The 23,214-nt window shown below is 31.6% G+C and overlaps 2 protein-coding genes across 2 annotated transcripts; both read left to right on the top strand.

The window, feature by feature from the left end:
- The first annotated feature begins 3,489 nt into the window (after positions 1-3,489).
- LOC145828796 (uncharacterized) lies at positions 3,490-12,146 on the top strand. The gene is made up of 21 exons (XM_082936548.1): positions 3,490-3,555; positions 3,616-3,643; positions 3,855-3,956; positions 4,267-4,398; positions 4,538-4,630; positions 4,817-5,005; positions 5,285-5,401; positions 6,517-6,606; positions 6,903-7,019; positions 7,312-7,563; positions 7,669-7,758; positions 7,988-8,089; positions 8,209-8,295; positions 8,655-8,771; positions 8,934-9,026; positions 9,198-9,308; positions 9,536-9,751; positions 10,242-10,331; positions 10,476-10,592; positions 11,058-11,150; positions 12,013-12,146. The coding sequence occupies exons 1-21, from the start codon at positions 3,490-3,492 to the stop codon at positions 12,144-12,146; spliced, it is 2,436 nt and encodes an 811-aa protein (XP_082792674.1).
- Positions 12,147-12,444: 298 nt separating this feature from the next.
- Positions 12,445-15,526, top strand: LOC145828795 (uncharacterized). Its single transcript, XM_082936547.1, has 3 exons — positions 12,445-12,532; positions 12,773-15,127; positions 15,339-15,526. Exons 1-3 carry the CDS (start codon positions 12,445-12,447, stop codon positions 15,524-15,526), a joined length of 2,631 nt encoding a protein of 876 aa, XP_082792673.1.
- The last annotated feature ends 7,688 nt before the right edge of the window (positions 15,527-23,214 follow it).

Here is a 23,214-nt window from a genome sequence, read left to right as displayed (position 1 = left end):
TAGAATTTTTATATTGGCTTATTTACTTTAGTTGAAAATTTGCAAAGTATTTAATAAATTCAAGGTTATTGACAAAAAAAAACAACTACATTTGCAATATTAATAACACTTTTACATAAATCTGTTTATTACAGTTTTAGTTAGTTTTACTTACTTGTTATTTCTGCTTGTTAGAATATTGTTTTTTTTTTATGTACTTAAATACTGTACTTTACTATACGAATAACTGTTATGTTGTCTTTTTTTAGGTTTACTCAAACTTTGAAACTTAAATTACCTCGAAAATAATAATTAATAGCAGTAGTCCTTTTAATAAGAAAAACTGCATTGTGAGCATATATCTCGCGTACAAACTTATTTTAAATTATAAAGCGTTTGAATGCTTTAATGTTTTTAAAACTTTTGCAAAAAAAAACTACGATTATATATTAATGTGATGTAATAGATAAATTTTTAGTGAATGAAATAAGCTTAAACGCAATGTTGTTACATTAGACAGAAAAAAAATACAATAATAACTTTAGAACAAAAGTAAGTTGAAAATTATAACTTAATAAAGTTCAGAATTTTTTTTAGAAGTAAACACTTTTAATTAATTTAATGTTCTGTTCTTGTATTACTTAAAATATGATTTTTTAATTAAGCTAATAAGATTTTTTACCTTCTTTAATTCTAAACTTACAAAAAATATCTAGCATTAAAATGATGGCAAATAAACTTTTCAATTTCGAGTATACTTTAATGTTTTAAAACCATTTGTATGTAATTAGTATGTACTAACAAACTTAAAGTTTTTAATTATTTACAATATAAATAAACAACTCATAGTTCCATACTATTAGTTAAATACCAAAACACGACGACTCTTAAAAGCAAAAAATAAGTGTAAATTTGTTAAATACTTTCTAAAAAATCAAATTATTTTTTTATAAAAGCAAACTGAATTGTTTACATTGTTTTAAGAAATTAATATATAAAATAAGACAAATCATTAAGCAATAAAAATAAAAAAATTGTCTTAGCTTAGTTTTATGAAACGTTTCTTTACTAACGAACCAAAACTTTCAAGTTCCAAAATAATTTACTTTATTCATTTATGTGTTCATAGGTTCTAAAAACATTGCAACAGTTTGAGTACTCTATAACTCAGTGAGTTATAGATCTAACACTTCGTACACTTTTTTACTATCTTTTAGGTTGTCTGATTAAAATATTTTGAAAAAGTTTTAAAAGCAATATTTTGAGAAAAAAAATAGATAACAGCAAACTGCTTAAAAACACTTGTTTAATGTTTTAATCTTAATAAAGAATATTTAAAACTGTAGACATTAGATAGATACTTTTGCTAGTATTAAATCACGTAACAAAAAAGTGCTTTTCACTTTTTACATACTTGTTGTTATATTTTTTTTATTATAAGTATGTTTTAATTAACTTGTCTGCTTATTTATGGAACTATTATTCAAACAAATATATTTTTTTTACTAAATATTTTTTTGTGTTTTCTTAAACCTGAAAGATAAAAACAATAAATACGTTAGTAAAATTAAGTCCGTCTTATTAAGCCTACTTATAAGCAAAATACTTTAAATTTTACGCCTACTTTTTAGTTCTTACAAGAAAAGACTCCAACTAATAATCAAACCAAAACTTTAAGTTTTTATCTAAAATATTGATAACATATTGATGCTAACTTATTTGAGTTGTTTTATTGTTTTTATGTAAACTCGTAAAGTAAATTTAGCTGAAATTGATTTTAAGTACTTTACTTACTACTTAGCAAACAAACTTTATGTTCACGTAGTGTGGTTGTATTAAGCTGAAGTTTATTTGTATTTAAGACCAAAGCGCTTAACCTATCAATCTGAACTTACCCACAATTAATCAGCACTAACATTAGTTGGTGGGTAGTAAAGACTTGTTAACCAAAATTAAATATTTAGAAAGCTTTTAATCGTTCCAAGGTTAGTTACAAAGTCAGTAACTATGTTTTGAAAATTACTATTTTTACATAACCTTGTAAACTATAAACATAAACTATGAAGGTTGTTAGTAAATCTACTCAGTTGATGATTATATTTTAGACAACAAACATGTGTTTTTCTATATAGTCAAAATATAACTCATAGTTTACAAAAATTAATAGAAATTTTATTTTAGTCCTAAACAAATACCGAACTTTAACTCTAAAAAAAACTTATGTTAGTAGTACTTTTTGTAAACTTTTGTAAACGTGTACCTAGTATACGTTTTTTATACAAAATTTTCATTGAAATTATCCTACCATTCAGTTTTAAATATCAATTTTTTATTAAATCTGAAACAAACCTTTTTGATACAATCTGAAATATATATATGAGGCTAAAACAAATATTTTTACTTGAAGCTTGTAAATATATTTTTGCAATATTGGTTGTTAGTAATTGAATTTCCTATTTTAGAGCTTCATATAAACTTAATCAATAAACAAGTGAGGAAATTATTTAAAACTTCTTTATAAACAACTATTTATTGAAATGCTTTTTTTTTTACTTTTAACTTATATATTTTGTTTTAATTGCCCCCTTCAAACTTATTTTATTGCTTTTTTGTGCTTCTAAGCAAAAAAGAAAATTTAAACTTAAAATTTTGATTTCAATTTTAATTATACAAAATATTTATAATATTTTAGGCAAAAATCAACTATTGGTTAATAGCTGTTAATCTGAAATTAATTTTTTTTAAATAAATACCAAATAACTATGCACGTTAGATTATATAGTCATAAGTGATTAAAACATGTAAGATTACCCAGTTTACAATTGATTTAGATTAAGCCGTATTTTTTAACAAATACGACTTATGTATAAAGAACATGCATGACTGACATAATTTAAATATTAAATGCTTTTCAATTTTAAAACGAGTTAAACTCAAGTAAACTTCTTTATTGCGTAGATAAGGCAAACAGGGTGTTTCTAGACATTCATTCACTTAAAAACAAATATTTCTCATTGTTTCTAAAAACTTTTTATAAAGAAACTTATAATAAAAGTGTCGTCAATTACTAAAAACGCTGTAAACAAATATTTTTGATAGTACTTATGGTAGTTATGTACGCATAAAGTTACGTTAGTCTCAAAAAATTTTCGACTTTGAACTGTAAAGCTGTTACTTAATGCGGTTTTCCGCTAATGCTTCTTTTAACGTCTTGTGAAATCGTAAAATTTGTTTTTAAATCAATACGACGAAACAATTAAGCGCTTTTAAATCGCAATAAGCACTAAAACAAATCAGAAATATCATTATAAAGTTCCGCTGAGGCTTACTGTGATCACAAAACAAACAATCTTGAGTAGATTGGGTAATTACAAATATTTGCTATACATTTGAACCAATTTCTCGTAAAATTTTCCACTTGTATCTTTTACGACTTGAACTGTGCAGTATAAATACCCGGTGTTCAAACTAAACTTCAACATTTTGTTTTTGACTTCAGTTGAAACTCAAATGAAGCAAATTGTTTTGGTTGCGCTGTGCTGCTTGTCTGTTGTGAGCAGCATACCGACTAAAAAGGTAAATTTTTGTGTTTGAATATTTCTTGTTATTGTATTGCTAATAACATAAACTTTTTAGGTGTCTCAAAACCCTGCGACATTTTCTGGTTAGTTATGTTTTTTCTGTACTTCACAAGTTTTAAATCAGTTTTTATACCTTTTTCACTATAAGGGCTCTTAATTTTTAAGAAATACATTCATTACTTCTTTTTATTATTGAGAGCAAAATTTAGCCGCAATTTATTAGTATAACGCTGACATTTTTGTTTAAAAATGCTTTTATGAAAAGTTTTTAAACTTAATATTAACCATAAAAAGACTTGGATGTACCATCATGCGTAGCTGATGATGGCTCACCATTAAGCACTGCACCATTTGAAAAACCAGGAGATTGCTACAACTTCTACCAGTGTGGTGCAGGTAATACTTTTTATTATATTTTTTCTTTATTGAAAACTTTATAAATGAATTTTCATATGTAAGTATCTCTCTTTCACTAATAGAAAATAAACATATGCCAAAAGTCTATTTGTTTTTATTTTTGATTTATAGCTAAATTACCTCAAGTCTAAACGCAGTTTAAGTTAAATAAAAAATGTAAAGCTCACTAATCGTTCAGATGAAATTTTAACAAATGTTAAACCTTATGGTAGACTTTCTTTTTTTTCACAAATAAAATATATGTGTTAAAGTTTTAATTTTTTTTAAACTATTTAAACTCTTTTACCAGGTATCCTGTACACGATGCCATGTGCCCCTGGTACCGCTTTCAACCCTGAAATCGGAGTCTGCGATTGGCCATACAACGTGCCTGGGTGCGGGACTACTAGCTCCCCTGACGGCGTCACTCCACCCATATATGGTTTGTTTGCTTTTATTTATTGAAAAAAAAAACAATATTTGCTTATAAGTATGAATGTGAAAATATAACGCTTTTTTATAACAATACTATTTCTTAATAAAGTACAAGAAATACTTTAGTTTTTTCCAATTTCTTTCAGACTCTCAATGTACGGATTCATCGGGCAAGCCTTTGAGCGGCGACCCGTTTGAAAAACCTGGCGACTGCGACCACTTCTACCAGTGCGGTGCCGGTATGAGATATTATAGTATTTTTAAACTTTTTGTAAAAAAAACTTAATGCAACATCTTCAAAAATTTTAATTATAATTATTTTTTTATACTTACAATTTTTTTTAACACAAAACTTATAAAAACTTTTATCAAAGTTTTGTATAACGTGTTTAAATTTTATTCAAAAACATTTCCTCAACTTTAAGGCACTCTGTACACGATGCCCTGCGCCCCTGGTACCGCTTTCAACCCTAAAATAGGAGTCTGCGATTGGCCGTACAACGTTCCTGGGTGCGCCAAGGACGGTAAATGTACCGACGACAACGGACGGCCGGTGTCCAGCGGTCCGCAGCAAATACCTGGGGACTGCACCCATTTCACAATGTGCGTCGCCGGTGAGTGGAACTGATTCGAATACTTTTTTGAATAAGGAGATTGTGTTTTAGCGACTGTCTGGTAAAAATAATGTAGAAAAATTATAAGTAGGATGATTTATGTTATTGTAAAAAGACGTAATATCTGAATTTAGTTACTTGATTATAGAGATTTAAGAAAGTAACTAAAATCTTAACAAATTTTTGACATGTCTTTTCGTTAAGCGATTTAAAAACAGTTTAACTTGCCGGAAGCAAACCATAGGCGGTATACTATTATAACTAACATAACGAATTCAGGGGAGGAGGTAACGGAGGAATGTGGCGACGGTCTGGTGTTCAACCCCGAAACTTTGGTTTGCGATTGTTCAGAGTTGGTGGAGGGATGCGGAGTTGCAAACGATTCCCAGGATGGAGGTGAGACTTTAAAATTAAAGCTTAAAACTAAAAAGTAAATACAAAAACTGATGAAAAGTATATGGTATCTTTAAAATGCTCGAAACTGATTTCAAACTTATTTAGCCTACTTTTAAGTATTCTTTTAGTAGTTTACGGTGTTTACATACAGGTAATATCTGAATAAATAACTAATTTCACATCAAAAAGTATTTAAAGCTTTTGTTTATACGTTTTTATCGCTAGTATGACCTACTACTATTAATTGCATTTCTTGTATTAATTGCATTGGTTTGTCAGAAAAGTTATTTATAGTACTTACTAAGAATAAGCAAACTAGAACTTTATTGTATCTCATAAAGCACAGAAATATGTAACAAAAACAAAAATTTGGGCTTGATCACATTATTTATAGTAGCTAAGTCTTGCGCATAATTTTAAAAACAAAGTATGTAAGGCATCAAGCTATTACATTTAAGTTGTTTCTAAATATACTTAGATATATTTTTACTCGAATTTAAAACTTTACATGGCCTTGAACTTCTTTTTAAACTCTTTACGACGTCATAAAACACAAAATTAACAACCAACGTGTTCCATTAACCTTTGTGGCAGTGGCAAAGTGTTTTGACACAAGCGAATTCTTGCTAAAGCCAAAAAACAAAACAATAAATTTGATTACTTTTAATGACTGGAACAAGTAAACAAATGTTCAAGTTTAACTTTTAAGCCTTACAAGCAATTTTTGTTTGCTCTAGATATTTTTACATTAAAGATGATTACATTATTAGTAATAAAGTTTAACTAGCTCGTATAACCTGTTTACTAACGCTAAGAAAAGTATTTTTATGATTCTAACAAAAACTTTCAAACTATTTATACAGTTGATAAGCTTTTTATTGATTTTTTTTAAATAAATATTTTTGTTTACGTTTAGAACATAGTGTTAATAAGCTAAATATCTATCTACAAGTGAGTAATTTAGTTAACAATGTTATTAAAAGGTGAACACACATAAAAACTTGAATGATAGGGTAAAATATAACTTAAAATGTATTGGTTTTTACTGTATTTATAGCGCTTAAGCTGCTTATTAAATAATATGATATATAGTTAAATTAAAATCGCTTTAAAAGGCAAATGCCATTCAAGTGATGGAAAGCCATTAAGCACTGAACCATTTGAAAAAGAAGGAGATTGTACTCATTTCTACCAGTGCGGAGCAGGTTAGTTGGTTTTATTTAGTATAAATAATAGTAATTTATAGAAAATAAAAACTTATTTCTACTAGCACAAACAACTTTCTTTTAAATACTTTAAATTTGCTTAACTGGTAAAACGATTACCTGTTTAAACGAATTTAGTTTATTTTTTCCTTATGAAGTTAACAATCAACGTTTATTCTTTCAGGTGTTCTCTATATAATGCGCTGCATACTTTTAGTTAATTAGCTTTAGCTGTAAAATGATTTACTCTCTAATATTTTTCATAGTATTTTTTAACAAAAATATAATTATTTTAGGCATCCTCTACACAATGCCATGCGCACCAGGTACGGCATTCAACCCGGACCTGAAAGTGTGTGATTGGCCCTACAACGTTGCCGGGTGCGGTAACTTGTACCAAACAAGGTCAAAAGGTCAGTAGTTTGTATAAAAAACAGTTATTGTTATTTTTTATTCATAAAGTTTTTATGTGATAAATTTAAGCATTTTTATTATAGCTAGAAGAATTTTTTAAAGTTATACCTTTGTTGAAATTTTTTTAAATAAATTTAAAGGTTTTAAACTATAAAATACAAATTTGTACGTAAACTTGTAACTAATATTTGATATTTTTAAAAGTTATACTTGCTGTAAACAAAAAATACATATATTTTAAAGAATTAAAATACTTTAAACTTAAATAATAGAAAAAAATCCGTCCATTAGTAACTTTTTCTAAAAACATCTTCTCGCAACCTTTAATGCAAATAACAGACCCGTGCAAAGGAGACAACGGTTACCCACTTAGCACGGCGCCGTTCGAGAAACCGGGAGATTGTTCCAACTTCTACCAGTGCGGTGCCGGTATCCTGTACACGATGCCCTGCGCTCCTGGAACCGCTTTCAACCCTGAAATAGGAGTCTGCGATTGGCCGTACAACGTTCCTGGGTGCGCCACACTCACGCCTGGCTTCAACGGTACTCGTTTAGTTATAAAATTTACTAACTGTGTTTTTTTTTTTTTTTTAACGGTACCCGTTTTGTTTTAGATCTAATTAATTTAATTTAGTTATGTTTTTTAAGATCAATGTCACGATTCCAACGGGAAACCGATCAGCACAGGTCCGTTTGAAAAGCCGGGCGACTGCTACCATTTCTACCAATGTGGTGCCGGTAAGTTTTAGTTATTGATAGATTTGTTTGTAAAAGCACCAACTAGGTTATATGAAACTATTTAAGTCAAAGACAATACATCGAGCTTCTGCACGAAGTTTTAGTTCTTATCTTAATTCAGGTGTTTGGGTACTTTTTCTAGTTTTTAAATGATTGTAGGTAATTTGAACTTGATTCTGATTTAGTTTTAAATTTATCCCGCCTAGTTTCAACTCTTTTATAATTTCAGGTATTTTGTACACAATGCCTTGTGCCGAGGGTACGGTTTTCAACCCGGCCTTATCAGTGTGCGATTGGCCATACAACGTACCTGCATGCGACGACGACCTCGGTAAGTGTTTATTTGTTCTTATACTTTCTAACAGAGTTGTCGCCTTGAAAACTTATTAGTATACTTTTACTGCAAGATATCAGCTTATATGTACAGTTAACAACTTTATAAATTGTTAGATGCCAGCACATGTCCCTCTTCTATGCAAGATCACCAGCCAGTTGCAGTTCCAGGAGACTGCAACCATTTCCAACAGTGCGGCGAAAGTTTGTTTGACAGTCGTTATGTTATTGGATTTTACAACGTTAAATTTTTTTTTCTAGCTAAAATTTAGCTGGTTTTCTGTCTTTAGCTTTGAAACGAGTATAGCATAATTTTAGGACGATTGAAGATTTTAGCGCTCCTCAGTCAAACAAAACTTGAAACAAAAATTATTTATGTTCAAAACGTCATAAAAAGCTTTCTCGAACTCTTACAAGTTACTATCTAATCTAAATATTCACAAAAAATATCAACACTAGTTAGCCCACCTAATCTGGTTTAATTTCCTTACAAATTAACTTTTCCGGACGTTCTCTGAAATTTTTGCGCTCATAACTCGTCTATCATCCACAACTTATCACAGACGGGGTCCACCAAGGCACATGCCCGGCAGGTAGCGTGTTCAACCCAGACACTTCCGCTTGCGACTGCCCCAACAACGTGCAGGGATGCGAAGACACCGGAATCTGCGATGATTGTGGTGAGGTGTTTTTTCACTAAAAATCACACAAGTATTTGATAAAAAACTAAAAATAAATGAACGGTTTAGCTAAAGCTTAATTGTTTTAAAGCTAAACTTAGTGAACTAAAGACTGCTTATTTACATAAAAAAACAAAAATGACAATGATTAACGGCTTACAGACGCAGAATGTACAGACGAGAATGGAAAAGGTACCAGCAGCAAGCCGACAAAGGTAGAAGGTTCCTGCGAAAACTACCAGCAATGTTTTGCAGGTATCCTATTAAAATACACTTTTTCTACTAACCATATATAAAACCCTCGAACTATTATGAAAGCAGTTCGACTACTAGTTTCTATATCACGCTTTAGAATTAAAAAAAAACACAGATTTTTTGATCTAGTTCTAAATAAGTATCAACTTTCACCATTTTTACCATCAAAAGGTGAACTGAAAACTTTTTCTTGCGGTGACGGGCTAGCATTCAACCCGGCCACTGGTCTTTGCGATTGGGATTACAATGTAGAAGGGTGCGGAAGTACCTGTAACGGATGTGGTATGTAAATTCGTTTTCAAGTCTAGTTTGTAGCAAATATGAAAAAAAATTGAAGTTCTGCACCGTTTTCATTTAATATAAAAAGCAACAATAAGTTTAACAATAACAAGTACCCAATCTTTCAGTAGTACTCTGTAAAAACTTTAACACGGTTTGAGTTAACTTTTTGAAAAACTAGATAAAAAAAATAAACACCAAACATGCTGAATTTCTGCTCGTACTTATAGACCCGCAATGCACCGGTTCCAACGGCGAACCACTTAGCACGGCCCCGTTCGAGAAACCGGGGGATTGTTCCAACTTTTACCAGTGCGGCGCCGGTATCCTCTACACGATGCCATGCGCTCCCGGAACCGCTTTCAACCCTGAAATTGGAGTCTGCGATTGGCCGTACAATGTTGAAGGTTGCGGCGCTGTCGACAACGTTACGGGTTCAAATGAAGGTATTTTTTGCCAATTTTTTTTATAAAATGAATTTTTATGAACGTTTTGGAAACATACTTTTTTGAAACGCTTGTCTAAGTACTGTTTGACTATTAAGTAGCAACAGTTTATAGTCGTTTATAGATTTCAATTTTTTAGTTATTCCAAAAGGTATTTTGTTGTAAAGTGAAACTTTAATTATAATTAATATTAGTACAGTAATAATAGTACATATAGTACATATAGTCAAGTCAACTTTTGCAAATGATACTTTTATTCTTAGTTGTATGTTAAGTGAAACATTTTTTTTTGCTATTTTTTCTTGATTCATCTCCGAAAAGTCTTGGAAAAATAAAAACTAACAATTATCAATAAAGTATTCTTAGTTGTATGTGAACTGACACTGTTTTATAAGCTCATATTAACCTTATTTTTCTAAGAAACGTTTAAAAATGAATTAATAAAAGTTTACAAATAACTGTTTTAAATCTTATATTTTTTTAATTTTAGTGAGCTGTAAAGATGCATCCGGCAAGCCATTAAGCACTGAACCATTTGAAAAAGAAGGAGATTGTACTCATTTCTATCAGTGCGGAGCAGGTTAGTTTGTTTTATTTAATAATGTGGTATAAAAAGTATTTAAACTAAAGTAGTTTTGAATTTATTATTTGCATTTGTTCTACTTAAGTATTAATTAATTCAATGTCATATTCGTAAACACATGTGAGTAAAAACACTTCAAAGGTATCTTGTACACAATGCCTTGCGGAGAGGGTACAGTTTTCAACCCGAAGTTGAAGGTGTGCGATTGGCCTTACAACGTAGATGGGTGCGAATCTGCGCTTCAAGCTTCAGTGTTCAGTGAGTCTTTTGTAACACAAAACAAATTTAAGTTAAGTTTTGTGCTTTTAAATTATGTTCATTAAATATACTTACATATAAAATACTGAAGAATGGTGATAACTTATCAGTAGTGGTATACTTGACTCGTAATTGTCGCTAAACTTGCTCGTAACTTTTCTAGTAATATCAATTTTGTCAATGTGAGTCGTTTCTAAAAATAGTATTGTTATTTGTTTAATAACTCTGAGCAGTCTAAAACTGTACTTTTTTTAAATTATGATGTGCAATTAATTTGAAAATTCAAAGTGTTATATCATTTATTGACGATTGAAAAATGTCTTTATTTTTTCAACTTATTTTTTTACGTAAAAAAACTTTAGAACCAAAATAAGTTAAGTCGATGTTCATCTTTACAATCAGGAACTTAACTTTTAAAAGTATTGACAAACGTTTAAATAAAAGCATTAAAATTAAACATCAAAGGTGCTGAGTGTGTTGACAAAGACGGCAAACCATTGAACGGGGATCCTTTCAAAAAGGAGGGCGATTGCCAACATTACTACCAATGCGGATCAGGTTTGGCTGTCAAAAATTTAATACAAAGTTGCATCATTAATAAATACGAATGTAAAATACTAAAGTTATTTACTGTCGTTAAAGTCAACATGTTTCAAATGTTTTGCTTTCCATTGACAGTTGCGTGCATATTATTCAATTTTTTAAATTAAAACATTTTGGGTTAAACAATACTAAATCGATAGTTTAATTTTGTTTAGGTATTCTCAATACTATCAGTTGTCCACAAGGAACTGCATTCAACCCAGAACTTAAATTTTGTCAGAAACCGTTTGACGATAGTGGCTGCATCGCTCCAGTGAATACAAAATCAGGTTGGTTTATTTTTGTAATAGGAATTTTCACTAAAAACTAATAAATTTTTCATATAACTTTTGTATTCAAAAAAAAAGTTTTACCACTTTACAAGCATATCAAACCCGAATAACTGTTATCGTTTACTCTTTAAATTTAAATTAGAAGCAGATTAACCACGTAGCTTAAACAAAAGCAATTTTCAAGTAGTAACTCGAACTTCTGCATTTCTAAACTAAATATTCATGTGCTTTAAAACAATATTCAGCAGTTGCCGACGAAAAATGCATGCTGAACGGGCATCCCATCAGTAGCAATCCGGTCGGAATCGAAGGAGACTGCACTCATTTCCACCAGTGCGGCGGCGGAGGTTGACATATTTGTACTAAAAGATAGTTTTAACACTTGATAAATAAACACAAATTAATTTGTGCTTTTTTTTTTTAGTACTTTCACCATCTTTAACTGTGTGTAAAACTGCTATGCGAATTGTCTGCCTGTTATCAAACTGCATTTGCTCAATAACATTTTATTAAATATTTTAAAGCTAAAACATCCACAATCTTAGGTGTTCTCTACGTGATGCCTTGCGCCCCGGGTACGGTTTGGAACCACAAGACTGGACGTTGTGACTGGCCGGAAAACGTTCCGACTTGCGATCCCTCCAACACCAAGTCCACAAACGGTAGCGATTTGTTATAATGATTTGTTTTTAAACTTAATTTGTCTTGTTCTATTTATCTAGTAAACTGATATATCAAAAACTCGGTATTTTTCATGTTTTTTTTTTCTTTTAGTTGTATTAAAAGGTGTTCAATTAAATGTTAAGCTGTTTAGTTTTTAGTTGAAAAATTTGTAAATTACAAATATAAACGAAACAAGCCAAGTATGAAAGAACCAATAAAAGTTCAACAATAAATAATTGGTCGTAAACAAAGTTTTAAAAGAATATAAATTTTATTTTTTCAAAAAACGAACTCAGTATACTTCAACAGATCCGATGTGTACCGGTCCAAAAGGAGAGCCTCTGAGCGGTGACCCCTTCGAAAAACCGAACGATTGTCAGCACTTTTACCAGTGCGGAGCAGGTAAAATTTTAAAGTGACAATTGTTCAAAACGCTTTTTTTCGTATTTTAGTTAGACTATTTCGTTATCAGTTTTAACTCAATTTCACTTACAACTTGTTTAAAATGTTGTTTTACAAGTAGATTTTATACGAAACTTCATCAACACTTTTATTACTAGTACTGTTTATATCTGTTAGTCTATTAAAAATAAATATTACACATACCTTTATCAGAAGATAACACAAGTTATCCTTTAACAGGAATTCTGTACACGAAATCTTGTCCGCACGGCACCGCCTTCAACCCGAAGATAAAAGTGTGCGATTGGCCTTACAACGTCGAAGGTTGCGGTGAGGGCAGCAAACCTGCAACCGACCCGAAATGCACCGGTTTCAACGGTCAACCAATCAGCGGTGCCCCGTTCGAGAAACCGGGAGATTGTTCCAACTTTTACCAGTGCGGTGCCGGTATCCTCTACACGATGCCATGCGCCCCTGGAACCGCTTTCAACCCTGAAATCGGAGTCTGCGATTGGCCGTACAACGTCGAAGGTTGCGGCGCGCCGGTCTACGACCCGAAATGCACCGATTTGGACGGCAACCCGACCAGCTCGGCGCCCTTCGAAAAACCAAACGACTGCGACCAGTTCTACCAGTGCGCCAACGGAATCCTCTACACTTTATCCTGTCCCGATCAGACCTCCTTCAACCCTGAAATTGGAGTGTGCGACTGGTCGTACAACGTCGAGGGGTGCGGCACCGACCAATCAAACGACCCGTGCCTGGACAGCAACGGCAAACCTACCAGCACGCTCCCGTTCCCCAACCCCGACGACTGCGCCACCTTCCACCAATGCTCGTGGGGCACTTTGCACACTTTCGACTGTCCCGACGGCTTAGTGTTCAACCCCGACCTTCTCGTGTGCGATTGGCCTTACAACGTTCCGACGTGCACAGACGCTGACGTCGACAGCCCGTTTGATGGCGAGTGCGTGGACGAAAACGGGAAGCCATTGAGCACGTACCCGTTTGAGAAACCGGGGGATTGTTCCAACTTTTACCAGTGCGGCGCCGGTATCCTCTACACGATGCCATGCGCTCCCGGAACCGCTTTCAACCCTGAAATAGGAGTCTGCGATTGGCCGTACAATGTTGAAGGTTGCCACGAGGCCGCCGCCGACCAGTGCCACGACGACAGTGGTGCGCCCGTGAGCACCCTGCCGTTCGAGAAGCCGGGCGACTGCGACAGCTTCTACCAGTGCGGCGCCGGCGTCCTCTACGAAATGAGCTGCCCCGACGGCCTCGCGTTCAACCCCCAACTGAAGGTGTGCGACTACCCGTACAACGTGCCCGGGTGCGAAACTTGCTCGGTAAAGTACGACGAGGAGTGCACCGACGCCAACGGAAACCCGATCAGCACCGCCCCTCTGCCCGTCGACTGTTCAAACTACCAGCAGTGTCAGGCGGGTTTCCTGGTGACCGGAAGCTGCGGGGACGGCGAGGCGTTCAACCCGGCCACCGGTCGCTGCGATTTCCCCCACAACGTCGCCGGCTGCTCCGCGTGCGACCCCGACGACAGCTGCCTTGACGACCAGTGCCGCCCGATCAGCGGCTCGCCACAGGCCATCGAAGGTAACTGCACCCATTTCGAGCAGTGCAGCTCTGGGATGGCGGTGGTCCACAAATGTCCCGACGATCTGGCGTTCAACCCCGCGAGCGGAACTTGCGATTTCGCGTGGAACGTCGACGGCTGCTGCGCCCCTTCGACCTCCTTCGACCCGGAATGCGCTACCTCGTGCGGCGAACCCATCAGTTCAGGGCCTTCCCCCGTTGAAGGAGACTGCGGCCATTTCACGCAGTGCTCGTCGGGAAGCCAGCAGACTGTGAAATGCCCCGACAATCTCGCCTTCAACCCTTCCACGGGTCTGTGCGATTTCGATTACAACGTGCAAGGTTGCGGCACTCCTGACCCTTTCAACCCGTGCGAGGATCCTAACAGCGGCAAGCCGACCAACTCACCGCCGACGGGAATTCCCGGCAACTGCACCCACTTTCAAATGTGCTCGGCTGGCAATCTCGAGACTTTTCCCTGCCCCCAAGGCAGCGCGTTCGATCCAGAAAGTGGCGCGTGCGAGTCCTCGCTTGCCGTCGAAGGTTGCGCCGACCAGGTGCCGAGCTGCGCCGCCGACGTAACTGATCCCCAGTGCAAGGACGCGCAAGGAAGGCCGTTGAGCACGGACCCGTTCGAGAAACCGGGAGATTGTTCCAACTTTTACCAGTGTGGCGCCGGTATCCTTTACACGATGCCGTGTGCCGAGGGAACGGTGTTCAACCCCGACCTGAAAGTGTGCGACTGGCCGTGGAAGGTGGATGGTTGCGAGGATGCGCTCAAGGGTGCAAAATCACTCACCCTTGACGAGTTTTGCGTGGATCCCAAGGGAAAGCCCCTGAGCAGCGAGGCGATGAAGATTGAAGGGGAGTGCGGTTTCTACCGGCAGTGCTCGGCGGGCTTTCTCGCCACCCGGCCCTGCCCCCAGGACACTTCTTTCGACGGGGACGAGGGTTTGTGCGATCTGTCGTACAAGCAGGATGAATGCAAGGCTGAAGAGAATCCAGGTGAGTGAAAGTTTTCATTGATTTTTTTGCTCTTAAGTTGAACAATTAAAAGTTAAACATCAATAGTATTTATGATTTACAAAACTTTATCAATACTTGTGTACTTTTGTTTTAATACCAAGCAAATACCAATATTATCACATCTTTATTTGTATATACCATGCTAGAACATCTTATTTATCTGCTAACCTAAAACCTGATACTTGTTAAGCGTCAACATGCAAGGACATGAACGGCAACCTTCTGACCACCCAGCCGTTCGAAAAGCCCCAGGACTGCAGCGGCTACTTCGTTTGCGTCCACGGTCAGCTGACGACCATGTCCTGCCCGTCAGGTCTGTCCTTCAACTCGAAAACGAACGTGTGTGACAGGAGCGAGAACGTACCCGGGTGCAACTGATCGTGACGTCATAATTGACAGATTCAACAAAGCAAAACTGCTAAAAAAATTGTATTATTAGCACTTTGTTTTCAATTTGTTAAATTTATTTACTGAAACTTTCACAATTTTTAATTCTGCTGAATAAATGTAGCACAAAAAGCGTGTCTTGTTTTAAACAAGGTTACTTTGGGTATCACGTTATTATTGTAGACATTTGTCTAAAAGTATAAAAGTTATGTAGTTATAAGTTGACATTGTTAGAAGTCCTTAGAAGAATTTATCACGCAGTTATCAATAAGAATTTCCACTGTTACAGTAATAAATTAACAACTAATACCGGTCCTTAGTAACTTTATAAAAGTTACACTTTCTACAAGCTTTTTATATATAACAGGCAACTGTAGTTGACACACAGAAACACTGTTTTAAACCAAATCTTAAAAACCAGTAAGCAAGCACTAGTAAAAGGAATTGTTAATTTAAAAGCACAGTTAATTTTTTTTGTTAAATTTTTATTTTAGTTGTAAATATTTTGTTAATGTTTGAAAAGTACCTTGCGAAACCTTTTTTTTGTAGGCCGAAGTTAACTAAACCTTCAGCTAAGTTATCTTGTTTTTTGTAGAAAAATGACGTATGTTTACTGTAACAAATAAAATTTTAGATAACCAGTAAAAACTCTTATGACAGGTACATGTTTCGAGCAAAAATATTTTGCACTGTTTAAAAACTGGATAGTACTGTTATGTTTAATTTAAACAACAAAGTGTAAACTTGTATGACATATTAATATTTTAAAATGTGTAATGGACGCACAGTGAATAATTGACGCACATTTCAAAAAGGACGCCGTACTATTCTGACCCGCTTCCAGAATAAATAGATTATACGCATATATGCAAAAAAAAAATTAAGAACATTTTTACAGTAACTAAACAACATAATATTAAGAAACAATGAAGTGTAAAAGCTTAACAAAAAATAGTGAGAACTTGAAAAATTTACATTAAACAGTTCAACGTTTTAATAGCAAAAAAGTAAGTTTCTACTTAAACATAACTAGTTGTAATGAATTGCGAACAGTTATTGAAATATTACGTAATATGTACATAATATCTACGTAAAAAAAAGAAAATACAAAAAAGTTATTTGAAATAATAAAAACATATTATAAATTACTAAAAAAACTCGCTTTGCTAGGATCTTTATTTACAAACGATCAGCTTAAGTTTTTTAATATTTTTATATACTAACACTATCTAAAGGTATGTGAATTAAGTATTTACTTTTAACTAAATACGTAGGTATTTGTAAAATATTGATATAAAATATGAAAGTAAGTTAGTAAGAGTTTCTTACTTTCTTTATGTATTAAATTTAACTAGTAGTTCTGATTAAGATTATAATAAATAACTAAACATTTTTGAATATTATCTACAACTAATTAATTAGTTTATTTTACTAACAAAATTTTTTTGTTAAATAAATTAGTATAAATTAATCGTAAAAGAAAAAGAAATATTTTTTTGATTCTAAAAAGTAACAGAAAAAAAATAAAACTATATAGTATATACCATTTTTATTAGTTTCGAAATAACATTTTATTTTAATTTTCTTTTATCTATAGATTATTTAACCTAAATTTAACTATGCAGTTTTTATAACTTCTATTATATACTAGTTTAAAGTTGTTTTTTGTTTTTGAACAGATTCACCTCTGACGCAGTTCTTAAGCTTTTCAAAACGTTTTTAGGTGCACAAAGTAATTTACAACAAAAATTGGATCAAATATCATGTTATTTTAAGTATAAGTTTGCTTTTGTTATATTTATTTTTAATAAATATCTAGACTCGGTTGTTTGTTTATTTACAGTGTTACTTAGAAGGAAAAATATTAAAAAAATTAAATATTCATCAAACAAGTAAATTTTGTCGCTCATAGTAAACTTTACATCAGCTTATTTAAAATAGTAGTTTTTTTTAACGGGAAATTTATTTAATTAATGCTTCAAAAACTAAAATAGTGACACTACCAAAAATAGAAATGTTTAAACTTCAACTAGATAAAAATATTTTCACACAAAATACAAAAATCTATAAAATGAACTAAATGTAGAAACTAGATTGCTAGTTAACATCAAAGGTTGAATACAGGTGAAAATAATTAAGTGTTAGGTTTGAAATAATGAAACACATTTACTTATTCAGTTTCTAGATTGTGTACCTTGTAATTTACTAACGTCAGTTTATTAAAACTTACTTTTTACAGTTTTCAACTGTTTTGTAAACCATTTCCTTTATCATGTCGTTTGATAACTCACAAAACAACAAATTGTGAGTGTTTAGTTTTTATTGAAACCTTCTAAAACTGTACTAAAGTTTGTCTTGCTGTGTCTACAAGTTTACAACTATAGGTCTAATTTAAACATCATCAAAATTTATACAAAGTATATAATTGCTTCTTATATTTAGAGAACTGACCAAAAAGATTTGATTTTTATAAATCGATGCTTTAAAACAAACTATTCTACTTGCAGATATTTACTAATAATTTTTTTTTAACAAGTAGCAACTTTTAAATTGTAAAAACCAGTTTTTTTAGTTTTTTTAATCGCAAAACTTAAACACAAATAAAAGATTACCTTTTTTTTACTTTTATTTACCTTTATGAGAGCATTATTAAGTCACGACTATTCAGTTCACTAAAAATATTTTGAAATGTTTTTTTTTTCAGGTTGTATAAATTTGTTTAACTTCAATTTATGACAGTTGGTTAAAAACGTTTAATTTTTTAAATAGTTTAATACGTTATTTATAATTTTTAAATGTAAAAAAGAGACATCGATTATCATAAAAATAATTCAAGTTCAATAGATTTTCATGTAAAATGTAAAAATTATAATTTAAAAAAACTTTAACTTAAACTAAAGTTAATAAAAAGTTACAAACTATATTTCTGAACAAATACGTTAATTTACTTATATATATTTTTTTAATAATTAGATATAATGTTTTAAGTAAGTATACTCATTTGTGTAATTTTAATTTACATTCAATTTAGCAAACAACCTGCACTTGCAAAACAAAATACATTAACAATGTTAATAAAGTAGTGATTTCATTAAACTTTATAAAACATAACAATTTAAATAAATTAACAAAACTTTTGTAATTTGTTTCTGTTTTTATTTTGAGCTATTCGTAAATTGTTTATAAATTTTCATGATAAGTTCAAAATCATTAGCGCACAATTAATCATCAGTGTCGCTATGTTTGATTAATCAAATGCTTAGAGATTAATAAAAGTTTAATATAATACTGGATAAGTATTTTTATTTAAAATATAATCTAATGCATATTCATCGCATATTCTTAGAACATTTTGTTAGTAATTTTTTTTTTAATCAGTTTTAAATTTAAATACTTTCATAATTGATTCTAATTTTATTTTTATTTAAACTAACGTATAATTGTCGTAAACGTTAATAGTGATTAATAAACAGTTATTTATAAATCTAAACTTATGTTTAAAAAATTAGTATAAAACTATGAAATTGATAAATTTATAAAAACTTTAAAGTGTTGTGATAAACTAAATATTAGTTCTTTTAAACTAGTATTATGTTAAAAACAATTTATTAAAATAAAACAACTTATTAATATATCCGAACACATAAGTAAATAGTTACTGTAAACTTGAAAATACATTGATAATAAGAAAAAATAACATATTTATGAAGTTTATTGGCAATATTATAAGACTAGAAAAAAAAAATTTTGAATCAAATGTTTTCAATAATTTAATCAGGTTTTAAAGCTAATATCAACCTCAAACTATTAGCTTTCAACATAATATATTTAAAAAATAATAGTTTTTAAATAAACTACTTATTTCGTAAAATTATAGCCGATTATTTGCCTATTTTTCACCATAAAATAGTTCAAAAGTTTAGTAGGTTAACTCTAGTTTTTTACATCTTTATTTTGTGCTCGAAAGCTGAAGAAAATAATTGTACATAAAGTTTATACTGCAAGTTTTTTAAAAGCTGTGGCACACACGGTAAAACTCGTCTTTCGGCATTATTGCATAAACGAATATTTTTGATGTTGGTTGACTTATACGAAAATTTACTACGAGTGCAATGTTCTAATTAAAAATTTATCATCTTAATTTCTAGACATTCTAGACAATGGCTTGTAATGTAGCCTGTATATATAAAACTCTAAAACCAACTCGGATTTTACAATGAATAAGTTTAAAACACAACTTTTCTCCTAACAGTGAATTTTAAAAACTACTCAAACTAGTTCTTCTTAAACAAAAAAAAATTGAAGCATATTTTATACTTTACTGAACGACAAAAGATACGCTCAAAACATTTGGTCCTAAGACCTGCTGCACGAAGAACCTTTCGGTTGTAGAGTCGCAAACCACGGATACCTTTTAATGGCTTGTCCAGGATCCATCGTTATGAAATTCATTATAGAGTTATTAAAACAAATAACTGTACTGTGACTACAACTGATAAATGTAGAAAACGGTATAATTAAAGGTTCAGGTTCAAAGAACTACGAAAAAATTTGACCAGTTATAGTGTTGAGTTTGTAAGTATGAGTTTGCTTATATCTTATGTATTTTATATAAATGTGTAGACTTAATTGTTTAAACACTTACAGTAATACTTAGCAAAAAAGTGATTAAAAAAATTAAGTTTTACAAATATATAAGTAAAGGTCATCGCTCTTAATATACATTACATCACTTATTATAAATACTTATTTATTTCTAACAAAACTTTTGTTAAAAAATATTTCAAAAACTAAAACAGTGACAACATTTTAAAGAAAAATAAGTTTAACAAATTTTTACACAAACTGTACAATTAGTTTAAAATAAATTAAATATAGAAACTAGATTGCTAGTGTTATATATGCTAGATATATATATTATACAAAGTAAAGTGGTTATTCAAACTTGAACACCTTCTACAGAGCCCACTTGAAGGGTTTTTAAATAGTTTATTAGAAAAATACGATTTTAAAATACTAGTACATATGTTTCATAAAGCTAAACGCTTTAATCATCAGCTAGTTAAATTTTAAAATAACAAGCACTTTACTAAACAGAGATGCAAAGTTATGCAAAAAAACACAAAACAGTATAAAGTAAAATTGTGCATTACAAAACTGTTTTACATGCGTTTTTTTATCAGACTGAAGCCTTCAGTAATTGTAAATGTACTGAAGTAAATGTATTTAAGGATTTTAAACAAGTGTAATTTAATCAAAAAAACAGTGTAATTGCGCTGGTGGCTGTAAATATGATTTGAAATGGGCAATTGCCGTTCAGAGAACATTATTTACAAGGGAACCGTTAACTCTGACCTTGAATATAAGTTCTACATCGGCTTATGCTCTACTCAGTTCAGATTTTGGTATGCTTACAATAAAAAATCTTTCAAAGGAGGTGTATACGAAAATGAGACTGAGCTTCCAAAGTATGCTTGCGGCCTAAAGCGTAAAACCATTGATTTTAAATTAAATTGGGAAATAGAGCGCAGCCAGCAGCAATGGTTATAACCCTGTTTGTAGGCTGTGCTTAAAATAATTAACAGCCGTTATGTAAAAGTTAAAAAAAGGAAGATTGTTTGAATAAAAGTAGTGAACTCATATCGTCTTGTCCACTTATGAAAAAGCTCCTCTTAAAATACAATAAATTTTGAAGTATTTTATAGTCACTTAAGTATGTTTTTGTGAATTTTTAGTTGTTTAATCAATTAGATGGAAAGATCAATTTTTGTACCGAATTTTTTTAATGCAAAATATTACGTCATAATGTTTTGTGTTTTTTTGTATAACTTTGCATCTCTGTTTAGTAAAGTGCTTGTTATTTTAAAATTAGACTAGCTGACTAGCTGAAAATTAAAGCGTTTAGCTTTATGAAACATATGTACTAGTATTTTAAAATCGTATTTTTCTAATAAATTATAAATATATATATATATATATATATATCAAATATATGTATGTATTTACTTACTATATATAAAGGTAGTTATATATACGTAGTCTACAGTTAAAACTAAGGCAATAAAATATTACAGACGTGTATGCCCACTTTTAAGAAGATTTTATTGATCGTCTCCCAGATTGTAAAAATTTTTACGAAAATTCTTGAACGTACGAAAACTCTTCGGTCACCTAAAGTACGTAAGGATGATAATATAACTTAAATATGGATGTTAAGTTTACGCACACTGCAACATAATACACAGGTAATAAATGATTACAGACGTGTGTTGCCACTTTTAAGTAGATTTTATTGTTCGCTGCGTATTTTATTTCTCAAACGTCAAGACTCGACCTCTGAATTTATAATAAATAGTAATTCTCTTTTTTAATACAATACTTGCATATAACATTTACGTGAATTAACGTATAATATTAAACCTTTTTAAAGATATTTACAGATGCGTTCTTTGACGAACTATTAAATAATTAAGGGAAGCGTTTTGTAATTGTTTGTTTACATAAAAAGAAAAAATGAACTGTCTAAGAAATTGTATATAAACCTATATTACGGTAACGGTAGTACAATTAGAAAGTTCAAAATCTAAACAGTAAATATGTTGGGAATGTGTTGAAAAAAAACTTAAAAGAAGTTTAAAAATGTTGACCTCTAAAAAATTTAAAAACATCAATTTACTTAAACTAAAGTGTCTTCACCTCATTGGCTAGTAAATGTAATTTATGTTTTAATGGTTAGTATGCAGTTATACTGTATATTAAAAGTGTAAAATATTAGTTTTTTTTCAATGTTGACTTTAGTTTGATTGACAAGTTTTAATGAAAGTTTTTATTTTGGAACTATTTAAATTTACACAAATTTAATTTTAAAAATAATCGAATCATATTCGCAGATATATTTTAAATTAAATTAACAACTAAACCAACTACGAAATGACGATAAAAATTGTTGTGCCTTTTTTACTGCTAACTACTCAATCTCTTTCTTTCAAGTTTGACAAAAAGACGTATGAGTTGTTACTCAAGAGGTTTGATTACAAGACACAACGCAACATAAAGGAATATTGTCTATCGTATGAAACAATACCTCCTGCTGACAAGACAATTTTGTCAATTGCTCCGTACACACACGTCAAATATCGTTGCTCGTAAGTTTGTTGAATTTTAAAGTAAACGTTTATTTGTGTGTTTAGATTTCTTATTTCAAGTTTAAACAGTTTGATGAACACAATAACAACTTTAAAACAGTTTTATGCTTTTATTTAGTTTTTTCTGTATACTAGTATATGCACTTAGTATTAATTTTTTTTGGCACATGTGCCAAAAAAAAAAACCTTTATATTTTATTTTAATTATAAACAAACCATTTAGTTAGACTTAATAGAAGAAAAAATAAACTTTAACAGACATATGCAACAAAGTCATCTTGATGTTATGTTTTGTGGAATGTATTGTTACAACCCAGTTACTTGTAAAGTACTAAAAGGTTACACAAATGAACCTGTTTATACTGGAGTTACTTACAAAGACAACAGTGGAAAAAATGTTGATTTCAGGTATGTTTTTACAAAGTTGACATTATGAAAAATATATATAAAAAGTTTAATTTAATTTTGTCAACCAAACTTTACTTTCTTTATTACCAATTAGACAAGCATCTCAGTCAAGTATATTTTAAACTT

The sequence above is a fragment of the Thalia democratica genome, chromosome 2 (assembly GCF_965202585.1).
Source record: "Thalia democratica chromosome 2, ktThaDemo2.hap1.1, whole genome shotgun sequence".
Classification (NCBI taxonomy): domain Eukaryota; kingdom Metazoa; phylum Chordata; class Thaliacea; order Salpida; family Salpidae; genus Thalia; species Thalia democratica.
The sequence above is the reverse complement of the archived record's forward strand: the minus strand, read 5'-3'. Positions and strand labels throughout refer to the sequence as shown.